The sequence below is a fragment of the Lissotriton vulgaris genome, chromosome 5 (assembly GCF_964263255.1).
Source record: "Lissotriton vulgaris chromosome 5, aLisVul1.2, whole genome shotgun sequence".
NCBI classification, from domain to species: Eukaryota; Metazoa; Chordata; class Amphibia; order Caudata; family Salamandridae; genus Lissotriton; species Lissotriton vulgaris.
Window position 1 is genome coordinate 624,012,246 of NC_141693.1, and position 20,671 is coordinate 624,032,916.

At 45.6% G+C, this 20,671-nt stretch overlaps 1 protein-coding gene across 1 annotated transcript in view; it reads right to left on the minus strand.

Moving 5' to 3' along the window:
• Nucleotides 1-20,671, minus strand: part of CDHR1 (cadherin related family member 1) — a 553,828-nt gene that overhangs the window by 243,407 nt on the left and 289,750 nt on the right. Inside the window, exon 12 of the mRNA XM_086920154.1 lies at nucleotides 5,090-5,242. Within this exon, the coding sequence (XP_086776280.1) occupies nucleotides 5,090-5,242 (153 nt within the window). The remainder of the gene's footprint in view (nucleotides 1-5,089; nucleotides 5,243-20,671) is intronic.

Below are 20,671 nucleotides of genomic sequence, written 5' to 3' on the forward strand. Positions count from 1 at the left end.
GTAAATCCCAGGTAAATAAGGCAACACCACCAAAAATAGTAAACAAAGGAACACAATCAAGAGTATGGTAGAGTGCTGAATAAATAAACTTGTTTCACACTTTATATCCAACTGCATGGAAGATCTCAACAATTATGGAAAAAACATCATCAATTAGACCAGTTAAATTATCTCCAACTGGGACTTTGAGTAGGAAATATATGGTCCCCAATTTAAATCCAATCTTGTTCTTTATTGTTACTTCTTGCAAATGTTTATATTACTTGTACACTTAACCCCTTTTCATCAACAGACAGAAAGAACACAAACACCAGAGAATGCAGATGAATGGATCATAAGAAAAATTACTAGTATGTTGCATTGCATGGTATGTTTGCTATACTCTAACATGCTACAGAAGTTACCAGATTTTTCATTTTATTTACTGGGGTCATTACTTATGCACCCTCCACGAAGGGGTTTGAAAATCTCTACAGCTTCTCCATATTTCTACTCCCCAGCTGGGCCCTATTGAAGCCATCATGCCCTGCCTAGCCACTCCACTTCACCACTCGTGCCTTCAACATATCTCGGATAAAAGGGCGCTTGTGATACTCATACATGATTGCAAGTAATTGAACTATTTAGTTCCTTGTGCCCAGTCACCTGCACACTCATTGTACCAGCTGTGGTATCCTGGGCTATCAAGAGGTTTTCTAGACAAATTATGCTCCATCATAAGACCAGCTGTGGAACATGATAAGACATTGGGGACTCACATCTTCGTCCATTCATGTTTTCATCATGTGGATGGACTGATAACATGTCAAATGGATACAACTTCAATGCACTAAGAAGTTTCTGGTAGTATGTAAAGCACCACTAAAATGCATTAAAAAATGAATAATGTACTACAAGTTTAAAGTAACACGTTCAACTAAATACCATGCACTGCATATGACACACTGTAACTTATTGTGTGGTAAGGCAATAACTAAATCTACCATGCATTTATCTGTTAAAACCTCTAATAGCCTGATACACATAAATAACTTGTAACCTCATTCGATTTCAGTTGAAAACCTTTGCACATTTATGTAACTACTAAGCAGTAAGCAAGCCAATGCTGCAGAGAATACTGACTACCAGTGGTTCCCAAACGTTTGAGAACCGTAACCCACTTTTTAGAATGACAAACCTTCGTGACCCGCCTACCTACCTTAAACCAACATGAAGAGGGGCGATTTTTTAATGTAACTAAAGCTTCATGTGGTAGTAAATTGTCATTCGCAAACAGACCATTTTCAATTGAAATGTCCACTAACTGTGCACAGACATAAAGTTGAACTGATAGGACTATACAGCACACAAATGATCATGTGCGGGTTTCTGTGAATTTTTATCATTTGTGTATCACCAAGTGATGTGTCTTGATTTGTTTTTATCCTGTCCTTTTATCCTATTAATTTATCTCTGTTCAATGGACAGTTCAGAATCAAAAACAAAATGTGCTTCATTTTTTTCTTTTCTAACTGCTGAATGTATACAGTTCATTAACAGGTACCTACATTTTGTTGTGTGTTGGAAAAGCACTACATCCCAGAGCCTTTAATTTTACATTCCCTAAACTCCAGCAAGATTGTCACATATTTTTGATAAAACTCCTCTCACTTTGCAGTCAGGGCAAGAAAAGTAACACCAATCTGGCAGCAATTTATCAAAAGACATAGCCTGACGTTTGACCTCTGTCTTTGAAGCACTGGCAAATGTGACAAATTAAACACAAAATTTAAAGACACCTTTCTTTTTTTTTTGCTCTCATGTTACCAACCCTCTAAAAAATCAGCTTGTGAACCAGCAGTGGGTTGCGACCCACAGTTTGGGAAACCTTGCACTAGGCTAAATTGTACAGCAGTGGCGGCTTCTCCGCTTAGGCCGAGGAGCGTCGCCACACTGCGGAGCTGCAGCGAAATAAAGGAAAAATAAAATGATAATAACTCGAGGCTATTATCTTTTTATTTTGTCCTGCTGCTGTAGCTTTGCAGGGCAGGCAGGGCTGCTCTGATACAGGAGCAGGGGGAGTGGTGAGCACCCTTTTTAAGTGCGCATTAACGGTCAGATGGCTGCCTGGGGCAAGCCAAACATTCATGATCACTTAGCATGGTCTCCACCCAGGCTGCATTACAGCCTGGGTGAAGAACATGCCCAGGCTCCCATTCCCTGGCTGAGTACCGAATCGCAGCATTCAGACCAATCACAATGCTGCCTTGCAGTGTTGTGATTGGCTAAGAGAGTCTGGGTGTGCTTTCTGTTCTGTTCCGCTAGTGCTGAGGGTCGACAAGGAGAGACGAAGGAGAGACACGGCAGTACAGTACGTTTTTAAAATGATCTTTTTATTATTTTCATTCTCGGTAACCCCCCACCCCTCCACGCCACCCCGATCGGTGCCAGCCACGACTGTTGTACAGACCTGCTACTCTAAGACCCTCATTACGAATGAGCTGGTAAGTGTTGTGATATTTATTGCGCCTGATAAAATGCAACTCAGCAGAGTTGTATTTTGTCAAGTATGATAAATACCACCAAATTACAGGTTTATAACATACAGATTTTGATGCTTTCCACAGTGACTAATGGCGGGGTACATGGATGGATGAGTGGGTGAGCTTATAGGTCAGTGAGGAGCAGCATGGCGAGTAAAGAATAGTCTGCTGCCATCATGAATGTGACTATCCAGGTATTTAAGTGTCTTACCTGTTCATCCACCCATGCACTCACTCACCCAGTCATCCATCCACAATCAGAAATAAAGCGCCCAATGAAAAAATGGTGGACGTTGGCACTGAGCCTATGTAAAGGAAATTATTTTTAACAGAAAAAGTATAGTGCAGCGGTTCTTAACCTTCTGACTTCTGTGGACTCTCAATGAATTTTTACTGGAATTCCGGGATCTCCTCTGAGTCTTTATTGGAAGCTGACGACTCCCAGCCTAAGCAATTTCTGTGATTTGAACATAAAAACAATACACACAAATACAAAAAGAAGTATACACTAAGCACATGCTCAAATACTGAAATATTTTGTTTAATTCATAATGAAATATAGTAGAAGTTTTCAAATGTTTAAGTTTGCCTCCTTATGTATATACACTTTATTAATTTTTATTTAGTAATGTAATATTATTTAATTTTGTAAAACTGTCAAGGACCCCCTGAGAAGGCCTTGGACCACAGATTAAGAACCACTGGCATATAGTATTAGCAATTAAACTATTTTGAGAAGGGGAGTGTATTTTCACTTGTTTTTATCGTCAGTGAGTCATTTTGCAGGTAAAGAAAAGCTTTATTTGAATAAAGAAGTTGCATAAAGAAGTGATCCAGGCAACTTGTAAAGTGCACTGTCTGCAGTACATGAACATCTCCACACGATACCGCAGACTTGTAGGGTACAAACCATACAACTGCTCTGCTCTCTTAGGCCCTGATTATGAGTTTGGCGGTTCACGGACCTCCAGACTTGTGGGGGTGCAGTGGTGGTGGTCTCCCAATCGCCCAATTATGAGTCGATGGTGAGACAGCAACTAGAGAACCGCCGTTCCTTGTCTGTTGCGGCATTGTAGAGGTATCAATGTGCTAAGTGGGACTGCTGTGGTCCCACTAAGCATATTAGGAGTTTCCTCTCTGCCAGGGTTTTTATGGCGGTTCCTCCTCCATGAAAACCTTGGCGGAAAGGAAGCCTAACGCCCTGTGGATGCACACCAGTGTCTGCATGGCATAGCCTTTTTAGTCCATGCCGTGCAGGAACTGTTTTTGGCGTTCCCAATGTGATGCTCATTTTCAAGGCACCACCATAAGAACGTCAAAAAAAGGTCACCATACAGGAGAAAACACCCAATCTGGCACCTGGTCTGAATATGTTTTTTGTGGAGTGGCGGCAGGGCAGAACCAGTGTCGCACCGCCAAAGTCGTAATAAGACCCTCAGTAGGTTGCAGCAGTGGCCATTTTAGAAGTGAATCCAGACTATACCTGTTTGAACGTCTGTGTGATTTAGCGCTAGCTTTTGTGCTGATTTCCTACGACTTGCTACTTGCTACTTGCTATCTGTTTTAGTAACTAGTCCAAGGCAACCACAACTGGGCTCACAATGCTCGTTATTAACCCCTACCCTGCGAAAAATCTGCCTAGCTATAGGAAATCACAATATGCCTTCACAGCTTGCCATGCTCCCATCTGCAGATGCATTAGTACTTCTCTCAGATTTCACTTTATGAGACATGTTATATCAAATCACAGAGCAGCATGAAGGTGAGAAAGAAATAGCACTCTGGGCTGATGTGAATGACACTATATCGTAGCAGTAGCTATCCGGGGTGGAGCAAGCAAAGAGCTAAGGGTCATTGACCAAACCCAAATTTCTCTCTGTGTATTGTTCAACGTTAAGGTCTTGGCTGCACCAGATGTAAATAGGGGCTCATCACATAGATTGCACTTATGTTCGATAGCCTTACACCAACCATGTAAAAATATTATCTATACTCTATGTGGTGCTGGGGGCAATGCAAAGTGACACTGGCACCAGTCCAAAGCTGCCTAGCACCGACGCATTCCACCTAATTCGATCTCAGACAGCTACACTTTGTAGAACAACTGGCAGTAGTTTACTGCACATCTCTTAAAAATATGTACTGACATGCCTCACAAAAATGTCTCCACTTTGCCCATGTTTTATAAATTAATCATTTGTAAAATATATGTGTTGTTTGGGGTAAAACATATTCGGAAAATTTGCCTTCGGATTTATGATGAAGCCTCAAACGAACCTGCAGCAAAATCTGAACATTTCAAGAAATGCCAGTGTTCTGTATAGATAACATATCTGGCAGCTGAAACGTACCGTGACGCTTATATTCATGAATTTAATTTATTTTCCCCATCTAGTCACAGAAAAAGATAAAAGGTGCAGCTTTGGATGAAACTGGCATCCTGTTACCATGCTACAGTTCAAAACAACTGAAAGAGGGGAAAAAAGGCACATGCATTGTAGACATTTTCATAATTTCAAGGCAAAGGTTGCAACTGGCAAAGCAAGGCGTTGAAGGCAGAAAGATACCTTAAAGGTCAGCAGCTGGAACTTTTCATAGTCAATGGCGCCAGAATTTTCCACGATGATGGTGACCTGGGCCTCATTCAAGACTGTCTGTGGAACGACGCGCAGGATCCCGGCTGGACCGACCAGCCGTAGGTTGAATTTTGCATTGGCTCCCTGGATGAAAGAGTTAGTCAAAGTCAAAAACAGCTTTATTCGGTGAGAATATAGCACCTTAAAAGCATAATAATCAGAGGGGTACAGTTACAAACTGCAGTTAATTATCAAAATTAAACAATAAATAGTTAAAAACATATTTCATGAGCATTCAATATAACACAACACAATACACTTTTATATAATGCATAAATCAGAATGACCAATGGATGCATAAGATGTAAAAAGCTAATATATCAAATAAATGTTAAAGTGTGGAATCCTGACAGGATAACTACGAAATAACCTATTTCATACAGATAAAATAAAATGCATAGTGCTATTGAACATAAAAGAACAAGATATATAGCAGGCTACATTTAATCATCAGGGTTTTCATATTGCAGAGCATCCAGGAGTGCATAGGCCTTTCTTCTCCTTATTGCCAATTGAACAAAAAGGATAACAGCATTAATAACTTTTTCATTGCCCAAGCTACATATACAATTAAAAGCATGTTTGTAGTGGAAAAACATATTAGATAAGAACAGAGGTTTTAACATTTATTTTCGTATGTCCGTATAAAAACTACAAAAGAGAATAAAATGCATCGTGGATTGGGGTGTTTTACCATCACGTGGGCAATTCGGGAGTTTATGGCACCACTTTTCTCTTTTGTGCCTAATCTTAGTCTTGTTAGATAAAATCTGTGTTGTATATTCCTAATATGTATTAAGTACATTTGCTTACCCCCTGCAGGTATAGTTTCACAGTAAGAAATAACGCTATGCATTTGACTAACTTCGACCTCCCTTACGCTTTCCATGGTGTTCGTGTATCTTAGCTTCAGGTCTCTTATACTACAATCCTAGATAGCTACAGGGTTCTTTCTATCTGTATCTATCTTAAAAAAAATTGAAAAGGGTATAGATATGCTCCACCCAGGGAGTGTTTTTGCTATAGTCAAGAGCCAGACAGTCCATAATTGAATCCTTAGTGAATTTGGTTTCGTCTTTGCACCATATTCCTTGCCAGAAGGTGAGAGCTGACCAATTTATTGAGTCACTAAGAAAAGGTACAGAAAATTCTCTATGTAATATGTAATTTGCAGTAGAGACACTGCCAACAATCTTTTCAGGAATTTATTTTCTTGTGTTTGAAGGGAAGCAATGTTAGCTCTCCCCATACTGCGGCCCGTAGAAAACTCCTGTAACACACTTACTTTGATATAAAGCTAAGATTTCCCGTATAGGTTTATTACCTATTTTTGAGGAAATCTAAAAATCCCCTCAATAGTTCTTAAAAATTTCAAGTTAGACAATTCTATATGGGTATTCCAGGTACCACTCCTATTAAATAGCAGACCCAGGTAAGAAAAAGTTGCAACTCTGTTTATAACTACCCCTCCCACGTGATGTTGTCTGTTCTTAGACCTAATGCTCCCGCAGGTCATAACAGTTTTTTTTTAAATGTATCTGTAAGTCTTTTTCAGACATATACACTGCAAAATTGTCAATTAGTTTTTGCAGACCATTTGCTGTCCTTGATATCAGGATGGCATTCTCTGCATATAAGAGTACAGGGGTTAGACACACCCCGACTTTTGGTGCGTCTGATATTTGGCTTTGTAAAAAGGCGTCTACGTTATTAATATATAACGAAAACTAAAGGGGAGCCAATACGCATCCTTGTCGGATACCGCACATTACTTTAAAATCTGCGGTACATTCCCCAGAGGGACCAAATAAAACTCTGGAGGTTAAAAAGGTATACATGTGGGATAGGTAAACAATTATGTCATCGGGGGGCCCTAGCGCCATCAGGGTCTGCCATAATTTGGCATGATTAACAAGATCGAAGGCGCTTGTAATATCGACAAAAGAGAGGTGTAAGAGCCCTTCCTTAGCTAGGGTGTATATGCTTATCAATAGCTCATGGTTCAGACATTGTTCCACTGTCCCAATACTCCTTCCGAATCCATACTGGGCCTCAGTTAAGATGTTATTTTCGTTAGTCCATTTTTCTAACCTCTTCAACATTATTCTCCCCTTTAGTTTGGAAGTAGAATCCAGAAGGGATATGGGGCGGTAGCAATTGGCCTTTCCTCTATTGCCCTTTTTAAAAATTGGTACAATAACACTTTCTACCCAGGATGCAGGCAATACTCCCCCTAATGTAGGAGTAAAAACCTTTAATAAAATTGGGATCCAAAAATCCATGTTATCTTTTAAAACATCAATTGGGACCCCAACAGGGCCAGCACCTTTTCCATTAGTTCTATTTTGTAAGGCGGATGTGATTTCCTCTAGGGTTATTGGGGACGAATCTACAGGCTCTGCTAAAATAATACTGCCATTATTGTGCTTATTTACTTTCACAGTATCAGGTTTAAAAATACTCTCAAAATGCGATATAAAGTCCTCCGGATGGACAACGATATCGATTTTTACTAAGGCATTATCATTAAAAAATGGATACTTAACAGTTTTCCACAAGAGGACCGCATCATGTATTTCAGCGGCCTGAGTTAATTTCTTCCAGGCCTCCTCGCAGATCTCCTTTTTCTTTCTTTCAAGGCATTTTTATAGGATTTCCGCAAGAGGGTAATCCTTCCGCTATCCCTAGGTCTTACTTTCACAGCCTTTTTCAGGTCCCTATTTAGCCATGAGCACACTTGATTGAACCATCTAGGGTTGAAATCAGAAGCATTCTTGCTCTTCTTAGTAGTTAAATCACCTGCTATTTAAGTAGTTATATTACAAAAAGCCGTAATAACGGCTGAATTTGTGGAGGAACTATCTGAACATATATCTAATTCTCTCTGTGTTTTCTACCCAAGATGCTCCATAAAAGAGGTAGGTCAAAACCTGACCACCTTATGGAAACTCCTTTGAAACCCTGGGTCCCAATATTTGGAGCCGCAACCTTCCCTCTTACTTTGGGTCTCAGGCTAAGCCTCAAGGACATAATTATTGGGTGATGATCACTAAGAAGACCTGCGCAGATTAAATGTTTTTCCACCAGATCTCTACAATTTGCCAAGACTATAAAATGATCAATATTTGAAGATGACCTGGCCCCCTCATACGTATATGACATTGTGACCCCAGCAGGTGTAGTAGGATCCATGAGTACTAGATTGTGTTTATAAACTGCATAATTAATTGCTTGAATCGCTTCCCTGTAAGGGTTATGTGCAAAGTGGGGGATACGTTCATCAAAATAGTCACAATAACCACATGGCTCTCCTGCTTCGATATCACATTTATTACAATTAAACTTGCCTGCCCAAAACAATACATGATCCTCCCCTAAACCCTCCAAGAAGTGATCCAGGTCCTCTTCTAATGACTTGATGATGCTACCTCTTGTACTATCAAACTGTTATTGTAAAAATTAAATACAATAGACATTTTCCCCTTGGAAAAGAAATGCAAAAGTTGATAAAACAGTGACATAGTGTTGGCCTTCCTTGGTATTAGCGGCGAGACAACCTCAATTAAGTCCGCTAATCCTTCTTTGGCCCTACCCATTCTGGACGGGCTAGCATTAATACATACAATTTGATAACCATTTATATAAAAAGGATCGGTAAGCCAGGTTTCCTGTATTAAAATTAAAGCACATTCCTCTATTGTTTTTACCAATTCCTCGTCGTTAATTTTGTTTTAATCCCTGCCACGTTCCATGACATAATGCGGAGGGAGTCGCTGGGTTGTGTGCAAGGGCCAATTACTAATTATTAACCGACCCCTGTTTGCACACCAGATGACCCCATGTGTTGAAGAATAGAAGTCTCCCCTAGAACTTCAGTGCTACTTGTAACAATATTTTTGGGCTCTTTTGAATCCCTAAGGGGCAGATTTACAATAACTGGGATGCACCAGTTATTGTGCGCCGCAGCTCCGCCACCCATGGTGCGCCACATTTACAATGCGGCGCACCATGGGGCAAAAACGGCACAGATGCGTGACGCATCTGTGCCGTAAAAGTGGCGCATTGCTGGAGTTGCGTCGCAAGCGAGACGCAGCTCCAGCAAGGCTCGGGGGTGCCCTATCTGTCCAATGCTGCGTCAAGCCTTACGCCTGCTTCAAGCAGGCGCAGGGTTTTGATGCAGCATTGGCCTAAAAGTGACTGAGTGAAATCTTGTAGATTTCACTCAGCCACTTTTGCGAGGCGCACCTGCCTCGGAACGCCCACCCTGCGCCGGAACGCCCACATGTGGCGCAGGGCTTTACAACGTGACGCATGTGCCTAGATGCATCACGTTGTAAATGGGTCGCAGGGATGCGCCACGTTTACGCCGCCGTTGCATGACGCAACGGAGGTGCAAGTCCGACATAAATCTGCCCCTGAGTTCCCATTTTAAACTAGGCTCATTGGTTTCTCTTACCCTGCATTGTGCCACAGGACCCTCGTTAGAGGTGAGTCAATCTATATCTTCCAGGGATGGGAGGGCATCAAATCTGTTATATAAGGGTAGACTGAACTGTTGTGGGCTATTAGTAACAACAGACCTTGCTGTAAAGGCGGGTGGGATTGGGTCCTGGGGAGGTAAAAAAAACCTAGAGGCAAAACGTTTATTCTTCTTTGCAATAACTGGTCGCAACCTATTCTGTGTAAGATCTCGCGAACCAAGGTAAAAGAATTAAAAGTAAGAGCACTAAAATCCCTAGGAAGTGTATTTTTTCCCATTCTCCCCACCCAGGATACGCTTCTCACCATTTTAAAATCATTAAACAAGGTCTCTGGTAGTCCGGTTTTAGTCCTGCACCAGCAGAGGACCTTGTTTCTCAAAGCCTTCCATGATTCATTTACCAGAGGGGAAAGGACTGGAACATTAGCCAAAATTATTGTTAATGGTGTGGCTTCAGGAGGCAAACTTAGCCTCTCCTCCTCCCTGTCCTTGTCCCTTGTAGGTATAAGCAAGGTGGATGTCAAACCAGTTACACATCGCTCGGCATGATCGGGGGCAGGGTTATATGTTAAGCCAATAGAGCTGTTAGGACTTATAGACACTCTATCTAATATGAAAGGGTACTTATTCTGGGGAGATAAAGCTGTTGTACCACCATTAGTTATTAGGGGAGTGGGCAAAGGGCCAGTGGTACATGCTCCATATCTGTTTTTGAACAAGTCTTTAATGGCCATAATCCTAACCAGTACTTGTTCTAAGGGGGCTATGGCTTGTATATAATGAGCAACAGGGACCATGATTTCCCTGTCAGACTGTAAGGGTCCATTTAGGCTAGTCAATTTACTTAAAGTAAAGTCCAGTTGGTCTAGGCAACCCCTTGGTCGCCAAGACCTAGGGGTCTAACTTTTTGACTTTCGGTAGTCAGAAAGGGCATTTACCAGTGAAAGTCGTAAAGTTATACTTTCAGTATTCACAAAGGGCATTTACGAGCAGTAAATGTCCTTTGTGAATACTGAAAGTCTTAAAGTTAGACTTTCGTCTAAATTTACCTTTGTGAATCGGGCCCCATGAACGTATTTAGAAAGTATGCAGAGGACAGAGTTCACAATAAAGGAGAAGGTTGCTGAAGCTAGGCTACTGTCCGGCTGTGGGATGTGCGAAAGGAGCAGGGAAGCTGGGTGGGATGCATGTGTGAGTGGGAAGTCTGGAGTGGTGGTCCACAGTGCAGGGCCGTCTTAACAGCATTCTAGACCCCTGGGCAAAGCAGTGCACTGGGCCCTGCCTACATAACCACTCACAGTAATAAAAATGTTTAAGGAAAAATTAGTGTTAAAATCCGGTCGGCATGGAGCCCCATGCTTGTGGGGCCCCCAGGCAGCTGCCCAGCGTGCCCATTCTTTAAGACCGCACTGCCACAGTGAAGTAATTATCTTGTGTGAATCTTTTAGCACTCCATGTTTCAGATTGCCACTAAAGACACCAGCTGTACTGTGTTTGAAGAGTGAAAGGCATGCAATGGTTGTCCACAAGCTGCTGAAGGTGCAGTATTACCCGGCTATTCCCACTCTCTTCTAGCTGTTGGGAATTATACCAGCTGCAACCCACCCTGCTAACTCCAAAAACGCTTGTCTACGCTCGGATCCACTGATGTGTGGTGCCACATAAGGTGCCAGTCAGTGGGAAACATGGCATAGTAATTAAAAGTTATTTGTCTTCTAATAATATTCTGCGGTGGTACCCGGCAGTTCTTGCCCTCTTGTTTGTCTGGGGAGCACTGTCATCTCCAACCTAACAAACTAGCTCCAAAAATAGGGTATATAGGCAAGACCTCTGACCTCTTAGTCAGGGACACTACTCTCCGCTGCATCAGCTCTGCTGTTGTGCCACTGCCACTGCCCATATACCTTTCAGGAAGGTAGGTGTTCGAGGCCCACCTCCACCCGCAGGCTCCTGCCTGCGCCTCATCTCTGGTGGTCCAGTGGAAGAGCCTTGCTCTTCTGCTGGTCCGCTGTTGTCTGTCTTGTATTTGTGTCCATTTTCTGTCTTTTGTCTGTCTTTTTTTATTAGTTGTGCCTCTGTAATTGTAATTTCTTTATTCTGTATTCTGTCTATTCTGCTTGTTTTTAATTCTTTCACTATTCCTGTGCCTTTGTTTGTGTCCTCCATGCCTGTTTTCTCTGCCCTTTTTCCCGCCGCAGCTGCCCTCGCGGGCCCTCCCCTCTGCTGGTTCCCATCTCCCAGCTGCACCTCCCTCCCCCTTCCCTATGTAATGGTGGCTGCTGTGCGGCTGCACCGCTGGCGCACCAAAGGCAAGCCCATCTGTGCCGATCCACAACAAGACCGCGACCAGTGCCAGGGACCCTGGTTCTCTGACCACCCACCGCTTAAACTCAGCTGACCTCCACACACTCAACCCCGGAAGAAACAAAAACTACCAGCTGTCTAAGCCGAACATCACCCATGGCCAGTTTTCCTGCAGACACTGTTGGCAATCCTTCACCACCCTCCACACCCCCACAGCCGCAGCACCCTCGCCGGACACCAACACCCCCAAATCCATGAGGTGCATCCTCCTCAACATGCGCACCCTGCACAGACATAATATGGAGATCAGGGACCTCCTCGACACCCTCTCGCCAGACGCCACCTTCACCTTCACGGAAACCAGAACCAACGCCACCTTCGTGCCCGACAACGCCACTGCCATCCCCCACAAATATAAGAGCCAGAGGAAGGACTGCCCCAACCATCCAGGAGGACTCATCATCACACACAAGAGCTCCCTCCGGCTCTCCTCCTCCAGCACAAGCAACTGCTCATCCACCATTGAACATCTCCATTTCCAGATCCAGACCAGCCCCAGAACAACCCTACATGGCACCCTCGCCTACAGACCCCCAGGACCTTGAACCTCGTTTACCGCTACCATCGTCAACCTCATCACGACCCACGCCATCTCCTCAATGGACTACATACTCATCGGAAACCTCAACTTCCACCTCGACAACCTCAGCGACCCCAACTACGCCACCCTCCTGGACAACCTCGGACTGAAACAGCTCATTACAACCACCGTCCACAAGACAGGACACACCCTCAATGCCATCTTCACAGGAGAGAACAACATCCACTTCAGCCACACCACCCAACCTCCCCTGGACAGACCACCACTACGTACACTTCTCTATCAACAATGCCACCGCTCACAAATCCACACCACGCCCACCATGAAGGAACTGGAGCAAGATCACAAAGGAGCACCTTAACTCCACCCTCAACCACGATTCCCACCCCGCCTTGACCAACACCAACTCTGCAGCCAAAGAACTCCACCGGTGGATCATCAACAGCGCTGTCTATTGGGGTTGCTCGCCCCCCTCCGCAACCCCGATAGACAGCGCTCCATGAAGTCCACCTGGTTCACCACCGACCTCCACAGACCTCCAAGAATCCAGATGCACCCACAGACATCTGTAGAAATGGTGGAGGGACAGCAAAACCACCGAAGATCAGACCACCTACATGAACGTCATGACAGAATACCACCAACTCTGCAGATCCACCAAAAGGACCTTCATGTGGAACAAAATCCTCGCCAACTCTGGCAATTTAAAGGAACTATTTAGCATCATCTAGGAATTCCCCAAATCCCCCAGCGAAGCCACGGAATTCACACCCTTCCAGGACCTCTGCAACAAGCTTGGCTGCTACTTCCATCTTAAAATCAAGGCCCTCTATGACAACTTCAGCGAACAGACTCCAGAAACAACTCCTTCTTCCAGCAACGACAGCCAGCCAACCATGGCTGCTTGGACCTCAGTCACCACTGAAGATACCACCATGACCATGAAGACCACATACTCAGAATCCACCATAGATCCCTGCCTGCTGAACATGTTCCACAGAGCTGCGGCCGCCATAGCACCCGAGCTACGGCACACCATCAACGCCACCTTCGAATCCGGCAAATTCCCCAAGGACTGGAAACGCAGAGAACTAAAAGCCCCTCCTCAAGAAGCCCTCTGCAGACTAGAAAGACCTCAAAAACTACTGCTCCATCTCTCTCCTTCCCTTCGCTGCCAAAGTCACTGAGAAAATCAACAACGCCCAGCTGACAAACTTCATTGAGGAGAACACCATCCTCGACCCGTACCAATCTGAATTCCGAAGCAACCACAGCACTAATACCACCCTTCTCGCCACTGCAGATGACATCTGCATGCTCCTCGACCAAGGCCACACCGCAGCCCTCATCCTATTAGACCCCTCTGCAGCTTTCAACACGGTCTCCCACTGCACTCTCACAGCCAGACTCAACGGCGCAGGCATACAGGGAACCACCCTCGACTGGCTCCGCTCCTTCCTCACTAGCAGAACTCCTGCCCTTCCTTTGTGAATCCAGAGATCAACTGCGGAGTACCCCGAGGATCATCGCTCAGTCCCATGCTACATCTACATGCGCCCCCTCGCCGCCATTGTCAGATAGCATGAACTCAGCATAGTATACTAAGCCAACGAAACCCAGCTCATCCTCTCCCTCATGAAAGAACCCAATGCCACCAGACTCAGCTTCCAGGAAGGAATGAAAGATGTTGCATCCTGGATGAACAACAGCTGTCTGAAGCTCAACTTGGAGTAGACAGAAGTCCCTGTCCTCAGACCCACCCCCTCAGCTTGGGACAACACCTGATGGCCCACCGCCCTCGGCAACCTCAGACCCCCACGGACCACGCCCAGAATCTCAGCATCGTACTCGACTCCACCCTCACCATGACCCACCAGATCAACACAGTTGCTTCCTCCTGTTTCAACACCCTCTTTGCAATACCTTCAACTGGATCCCCCACAAATCCAGAAAGACTGTCATGCACACACTCATAACTAACAGACTGGACTACGGAAATGCCCTTTATGTTAAAATCAACAAATCCCTCCTACGCAAACTCCAGACCATCCAGAACTCCGCTGACAGATTTGTCCTCGGTATCCAACGGCATGAACACATCACCCAACACCTGCGAGACCTCCACTGGCTCCCCATCGAGAAGAAAGTAACCTTCAAGCTACTCACCCTCACCTACAAATCCCATCACAACACCGGAACCAAATACCTCAACGAAAGAGTCTCCTTCCACGCAGCCAAGAGAAATCTCCGCTCCGCCGACCTCGCCCTCGCAGAGACCCTGCGCATCCGCAAAACCAGAGCGGGTTGAAGGGCCTTCTCCTACATCACGACAAAGGCCTGAAACGAGCTCCCGATCATCATCAGACGCTGCCCCACTCTGCACACCTTCAGGAAGAGCCTCAAGACCTGGCTCTTCGGCTGACTCAGTGCCTTGAGTCGCTCACGGGTGATTAGCATGTTTCTGAGGCGCCTTTTATCAAATTCAAAACTTTATTAAATGTGTGCGAAGTACTGCCATTTGATAAATTCTATACACTTCTCTTTTTTACTTTTCATTTGTAAGGTAGTCACAACACGTATAGCCGCCTTTCTTTAAAATCACAATTTTTACAGTAGACAGTCCCCCAAAAAGGTTCTTTTTCAAGTTAGCCTAATGTGAACCCAACAGTCACAAACTGTGAAAAACAATGTAAAAAAGTGTAGAAAGACAAAATGACTCCTCACATGCGCACTACCAATGGGATAACTGGTTGGTAGTCAGCAGTTGTGCCCACTTTTATCATCATTGGTGGTCATTTTGTCAAAAGAAAAAGAGTCCAAACGAAAAGAGTAAGAATCAGTTGCAGTGAAGTGAAACAGGTCACATCACACAATGTAACCAAACGTGATTTAAAATTGAAAAAACACTCCTAAAGCAATCCCTTTATTATTTACTGAGTGTAATAGGTTGCCATTCATGCATACCTCTTCAATTGTCAACATGTTTCTTTGCCGCAGAAATTCAGGCAAATTCTTCAGGGCCAAAGCACTTCGCCAAAGCACCCGTATTGAACTTACCATTATGGAAGACTATCAAATGTAAAAAGAGACACATAACATACTGCGTCACTCACCCCTCTACCAAATAAAAAGTAAGAAAAACACTCTATTTTCAACCTGTTCACATGATAATATTTACCCTCAGATAGCCGTAAATTAGAGTGCTAAGTGCCTACGAGGCAGTCCCATACTGTGAGTGGAATGGAGGGCTCAACTGAAGCACTGCACTTGAGTCCTCTGACAGTGACGAGGCATGCTCCTGCACCGATAACAAAGCGGAAGAAAACATGAGGTCCTCTGAAGGAAACTGGAGGCAAGCCAGCAAGCCCTTGGAATCCTGGGGATAAGAGATTGTAGAGGGTAGAATCCTTCCTCCCTCACTGCAGAGGCAGGAGGCAGCAGGCCAACATCGCAGAGCACAGTGCAAAGTGACAGTCTCTCCTGGCAACACAGCAATCAGCTTGAAGCAGGCCAACACAGCAGAGCAGTGGCAACGTTGCAGTCCCTCTTGGTGGTGTAGCTCCTCTTAGTTGCAGAGTCTCCTGTGGACCCCCAAGTGGCCTAAAAATATGAGATTAGATCCCCTTTACCTATACTCCACAATGTCTTTGATGTAGTGGGTGACTTCACAAAACCTTTAGAAAGGCACAGCAGTTCCTTTCAACCCAGCCCTGGCTCCAGACATCAGTAGGGGGTAAAGCAACCCTTTGTGTGAGGACAGGAAACAGTCTTTATAAATGTAAAGTCTAAGCACCCCTCTCTTACCCAGCTTAGGAAGACTATCAGTATGCAGATGTAACCCTATCACACCCAACCCTTTCTGGGTGATGGCTGTCTGGAAAGTATGCACAAAATAAAGCTGTCAAGCAGTCCCCGACATGGACTGGAGTCAGGCTGCAAGCACACAGAGTTATAAGCACAGAGAAATGCCGACTTCTTAAAAGTGGCATTTCTAAAATAGTAAAAGTCAAAGTCAAAGTCAAAAGCCAGCTTTATTCGATTACTTAAAATCATAAAAGCAACAAGACAATACAGCTTATACAAATTTTTAAAAGTTTTTTACATATCATGTAATTCATATGGTTAAAAACTATTAAAAAATCAGTCCCAATGATATATAAATCCAATCAATAATTTAGAAGTTGGTACAAAGACAATACATTCGCAATGTGATAATAAGAAGAATGATTGATTAAAAAATGTTAACAGAGTCTGCAATATAGTAAGGTCACCCTTCCAAGTCCTTCGGGGATAGCTTCCTGGTTTTCGTACGCATAGCTGCGACCAGAAAGCTAGCAACCCCGAAGATTATCCTGGTACTACCTAGTAACTGTAAATAAAGTAGTGCTGGGCATACTTGCATAAAACCTGCTTCCCTTAGAATAGGGACCAAGTACAGTTTTCTGCTCTTCTTAAAATGTTCACAAAACATTACAAAGTGTTTAAGGGACTGCTCTGAAAAGTTATCGCAGCTGCATGGAATTGACTCATCTGGGACCCCCCATACAGGGAAGACTCCTAAGGAGTACTGTATAATGTTGAACCTAAATCTAATAAGAAGATGTCGATGGTATGGGCGGCTTACGATTATTAGATAAGGTTCAATCGAGGGCGTAGTCAGGAGGAGGAAATTGGCTCTAGCTCTAGCTTTGGTCAACTCCTCACTCTCCCGCTTTAGCGATGCCCTCCTCAGGAAGTTACCCTTGATCCATTTCACGTCCCCCTTGCAGATTGTGTTTGGGTGGCTGAAAAGGTTGGGCCTGCCAAGACTTCCCAGAGCGCCCTTTACGTAAGCCAACCACGGGATCTTTGAGACATTATCCAGCGCCTTGCAGTCCCTAAGAATGGTGTGGTTAAGTCTAATATCGTTATTCAGCCAGATTTTGGCCCAGCACACCAATGGTGCCAAGAGAAGCTGGTCAGTGATAAAACCTAAACCTAACTCTGAGTGTAAGGAAAAAACTGGAGTGGATTGTGGAACACTTAATAGGGTTCTAAGAAACTGGTTTTCCACAATCTGCAAGTCACCAGTTGAGTAGTAACCCCACAGCGCTGCGCCGTAGGTGGCTATGGATAGGCATTTAGTTTTATAGACTTTCAATAATGCCTCCATTGGTCGTGAGCCTAATCCCTTTGCAAAACTTAGCAAAGCTGAGGTTGAACGAGTTACGGCCAGTGACTTTGCGCACACCTGTGGTTTCCATGAGCCCTTCTCCTCAAAAATCACACCCAGATAGGTAAAGACTTGTACCCTTGAGACCCCCTCTCCACAACAAAATAGTAATAAAAAAATCCAATCACACCAGGAAGCAGAATGTATCATTACGTTTGTAGACATACCAAATATGGCAACACTACTCCTTTCAGATCAGAAATTACCACTTAAACACCCATAGGGGAATTCCCAATGCTGGCCTACGAGAGAAGTAGGTCTCACAGTAGTGCAAAACAAACAAGCATTAGAAATGCAATAGGTCTCGCAGCATTAGAGTTAGTGCTTTTAGAATTGTTTATGGTTTTTTTTGTAAATCTTTAGCATGAGGGTGAGTGAGGGTGAGTGAGGGTGAGGGGTTGAGGGTGAGTGAGGGTGAGTGAGGGTGAGGGGTTGAGGGTGAGTGAGGGTGAGTGAGGGTGAGGGGTTGAGGGTGAGTGAGGGTGAGTGAGGGTGAGGCTGAGGTGGTGAGGGTGAGTGAGGGGTTGAGGGTGAGGGGTTGAGGGTGAGTGAGGTGAGGGGTTGAGGGTGAGTGAGGGATTGAGGGTGAGTGAGGGTGAGTGAGGGTGAGTGAGGGTGAGGGGTTGAGGGTGAGTGAGGGTGAGGGGTTGAGGGTGAGTGAGGGTGAGGGGTTGAGGGTGAGTGAGGGTGAGTGAGGGTGAGTGAGGGTGAGTGAGGGTGAGTGAGGGTGAGTGAGGGTGAGTGAGGGTGAGTGAGGGTGAGTGAGGGTGAGTGAGGGTGAGTGAGGGTCAACATGTGTAAAAATGCCAAAATAATGAGGTAATCAATACCAACACAAAATGTGCTGCATAATTATTATTTATTTGCTGCAATTTAGTCAACCCTGAAGCATAATTTGGTCCTCTCCTGCTGCATAGTTCCAGTTGCCCTGCTGATAATCTTCATTACTCCGATTGCACATTCCTCATTAAATCACTTACATTACTCTACATCTGACCAGTTAAACTACCAGTCGAGCGAGGCAAGTATGAAACCTCTGCAGCCTAATCTGCTCCAATACAACCATTCGTTCGATCCGGGTTAAAGAAATTTAGTTTTGTAAAGATCTTAATTGGGCCAAAGGACTTGTAATAGAATTTCCAGCGATGCCGCCAATATATTAATTAGTGGCTAGTTTAAACCATGAAACCCCCTCTTTTTGGTCACATAATGTTGACAAGATTCGGGACTTGTACGTATACCTCAAATGACGGTGGGTGGGGAGTTACCAAGCGTCTACCACCTGCTGTAAAAAGGTCTGTAATGACTGTTACACCTGTCAGACATGCAAGCAGCTATAGTTGTGGACAGTATGAGATGAAACTTTAAACAAGAGAAGGGACGTTGGGAGATTAAGCAGCTAAAACTATGGCTAATCCGAGCTGGAGGGTGCGTGGTTGTGTTCGTATCCGCGTGTAGTTGAGAGGGCAGGGCTGGAGGAGCGGCGGGCGCTGACAGACTTGCACTGAGCCCTGGCCGCTCAGTCAACAGGGCTCTTCTCGAGGAGGCAGGTAGCGCCTTGTTTGCCTCCAGCGCCTACCCGGCGCCTTCTTAACCAATTTAATCTGTTTGCTTTAGGAGGGGGCGAGCAGAACCGCAGCGGCAGTCTAGTGGAGGGGTCTCGCATAGGGTTGACAACACAGTGACAACATAGGAACAGCAAAATCAGCCACGTGGAGCAGCCCAAGGGGACTTCCTGGAACACATCCTGATCTGCGAGGGACCAGGAGGAGGAGGAGGGGAGGTGCTGCCCTAGAGAAGGGCGAGAAAGATCCGGGCTGGGGTGAGAAAGGCGCTGCGCGGATCACACACTGACGGAAAAGTTTATCGTATGCAGAAGAGCAAGCAGGGGGCAGCACCGCTGCAGGAGACGCGCAGCAGAGCGGCCGGGCACCGGGAGCAGCAGAGCCGGGGGAAGGAGCGGACTGTAATCCGGAAGAGCCGAGGGGCGGAGGAGGGAGCGAGGCTGCGAGCCGGGGGGAGCGAGTGGGGCCGAGGGCAGGCAGCGGACGATGCGGCTGAAGGTGGGCTTCCTCCTGCGCAGTGTGCTGGTGATCGGCACGTTCCTGGGGCTGGTGCTGCTCTGGGCTTCCATGTCCCCCAAGGTGACGGACGAGGCCGGGGCCCCTGTGGCCGGAGTGCGGGTGAGTGCAGCATGGCGACGCCGCGAAGGGGGCTCTGGGAAACCGGATCTCGGACCGCCGGGCGCGGGGATGCCGGCCTTGTTTCCGGGGATAAAGGGGGTTGTGATGGGGTAGGGCTTGGTTGAGGGTGTCCGTGTCTACGCTGTGCTCAAAGGGTGCTGTGTGTGTGTGTACCCGGCTGTGCGGGGCCTGAGCTTTGTGACAAACGGCGGTGCTTCCGCCGTCCGGGGTTACTATGGAGACCAAACAAGAGTCAGCGGGGACGGGTGTGAGGGCACGAAGGAGTGCGGGCCGGGGAGTGATTGTGATGCCGGGGGACGGTGGTTAACTGTGGGATGCAGGGCAAAGATTCTCGGCAGTTGTATAATGGTTGGGAGAAAAGGTTGACGTTATCAAGGCAAAGGTGATGAATGTGAAACAAGCAAGACGGAGGGAAGAGAGGGGAGGGGGGGAGGAGAAATGCGACACGGCGCGAGGGGAGGGGGGAGGAGAAATGCGACACGGCGGGAGGGGGAGGGGGCGGAACGGGGGCGGAGAGGGGAGAGAGAGAGTAGGCAAGGGTAAACAAACACGGACGTGCACGCGCCCGTGACTTTTAAGGTCAATGCGCATGCGCATAAGCTTAATGCGCATGCGCATTGACCTTAAAAGTCACGGGCACTGCAAGGAATCGCCACGATTCCTTGCAGTTAGATAAAGAGTGGATGAGCCCCTATAGTCTCGCTTGCTCGAT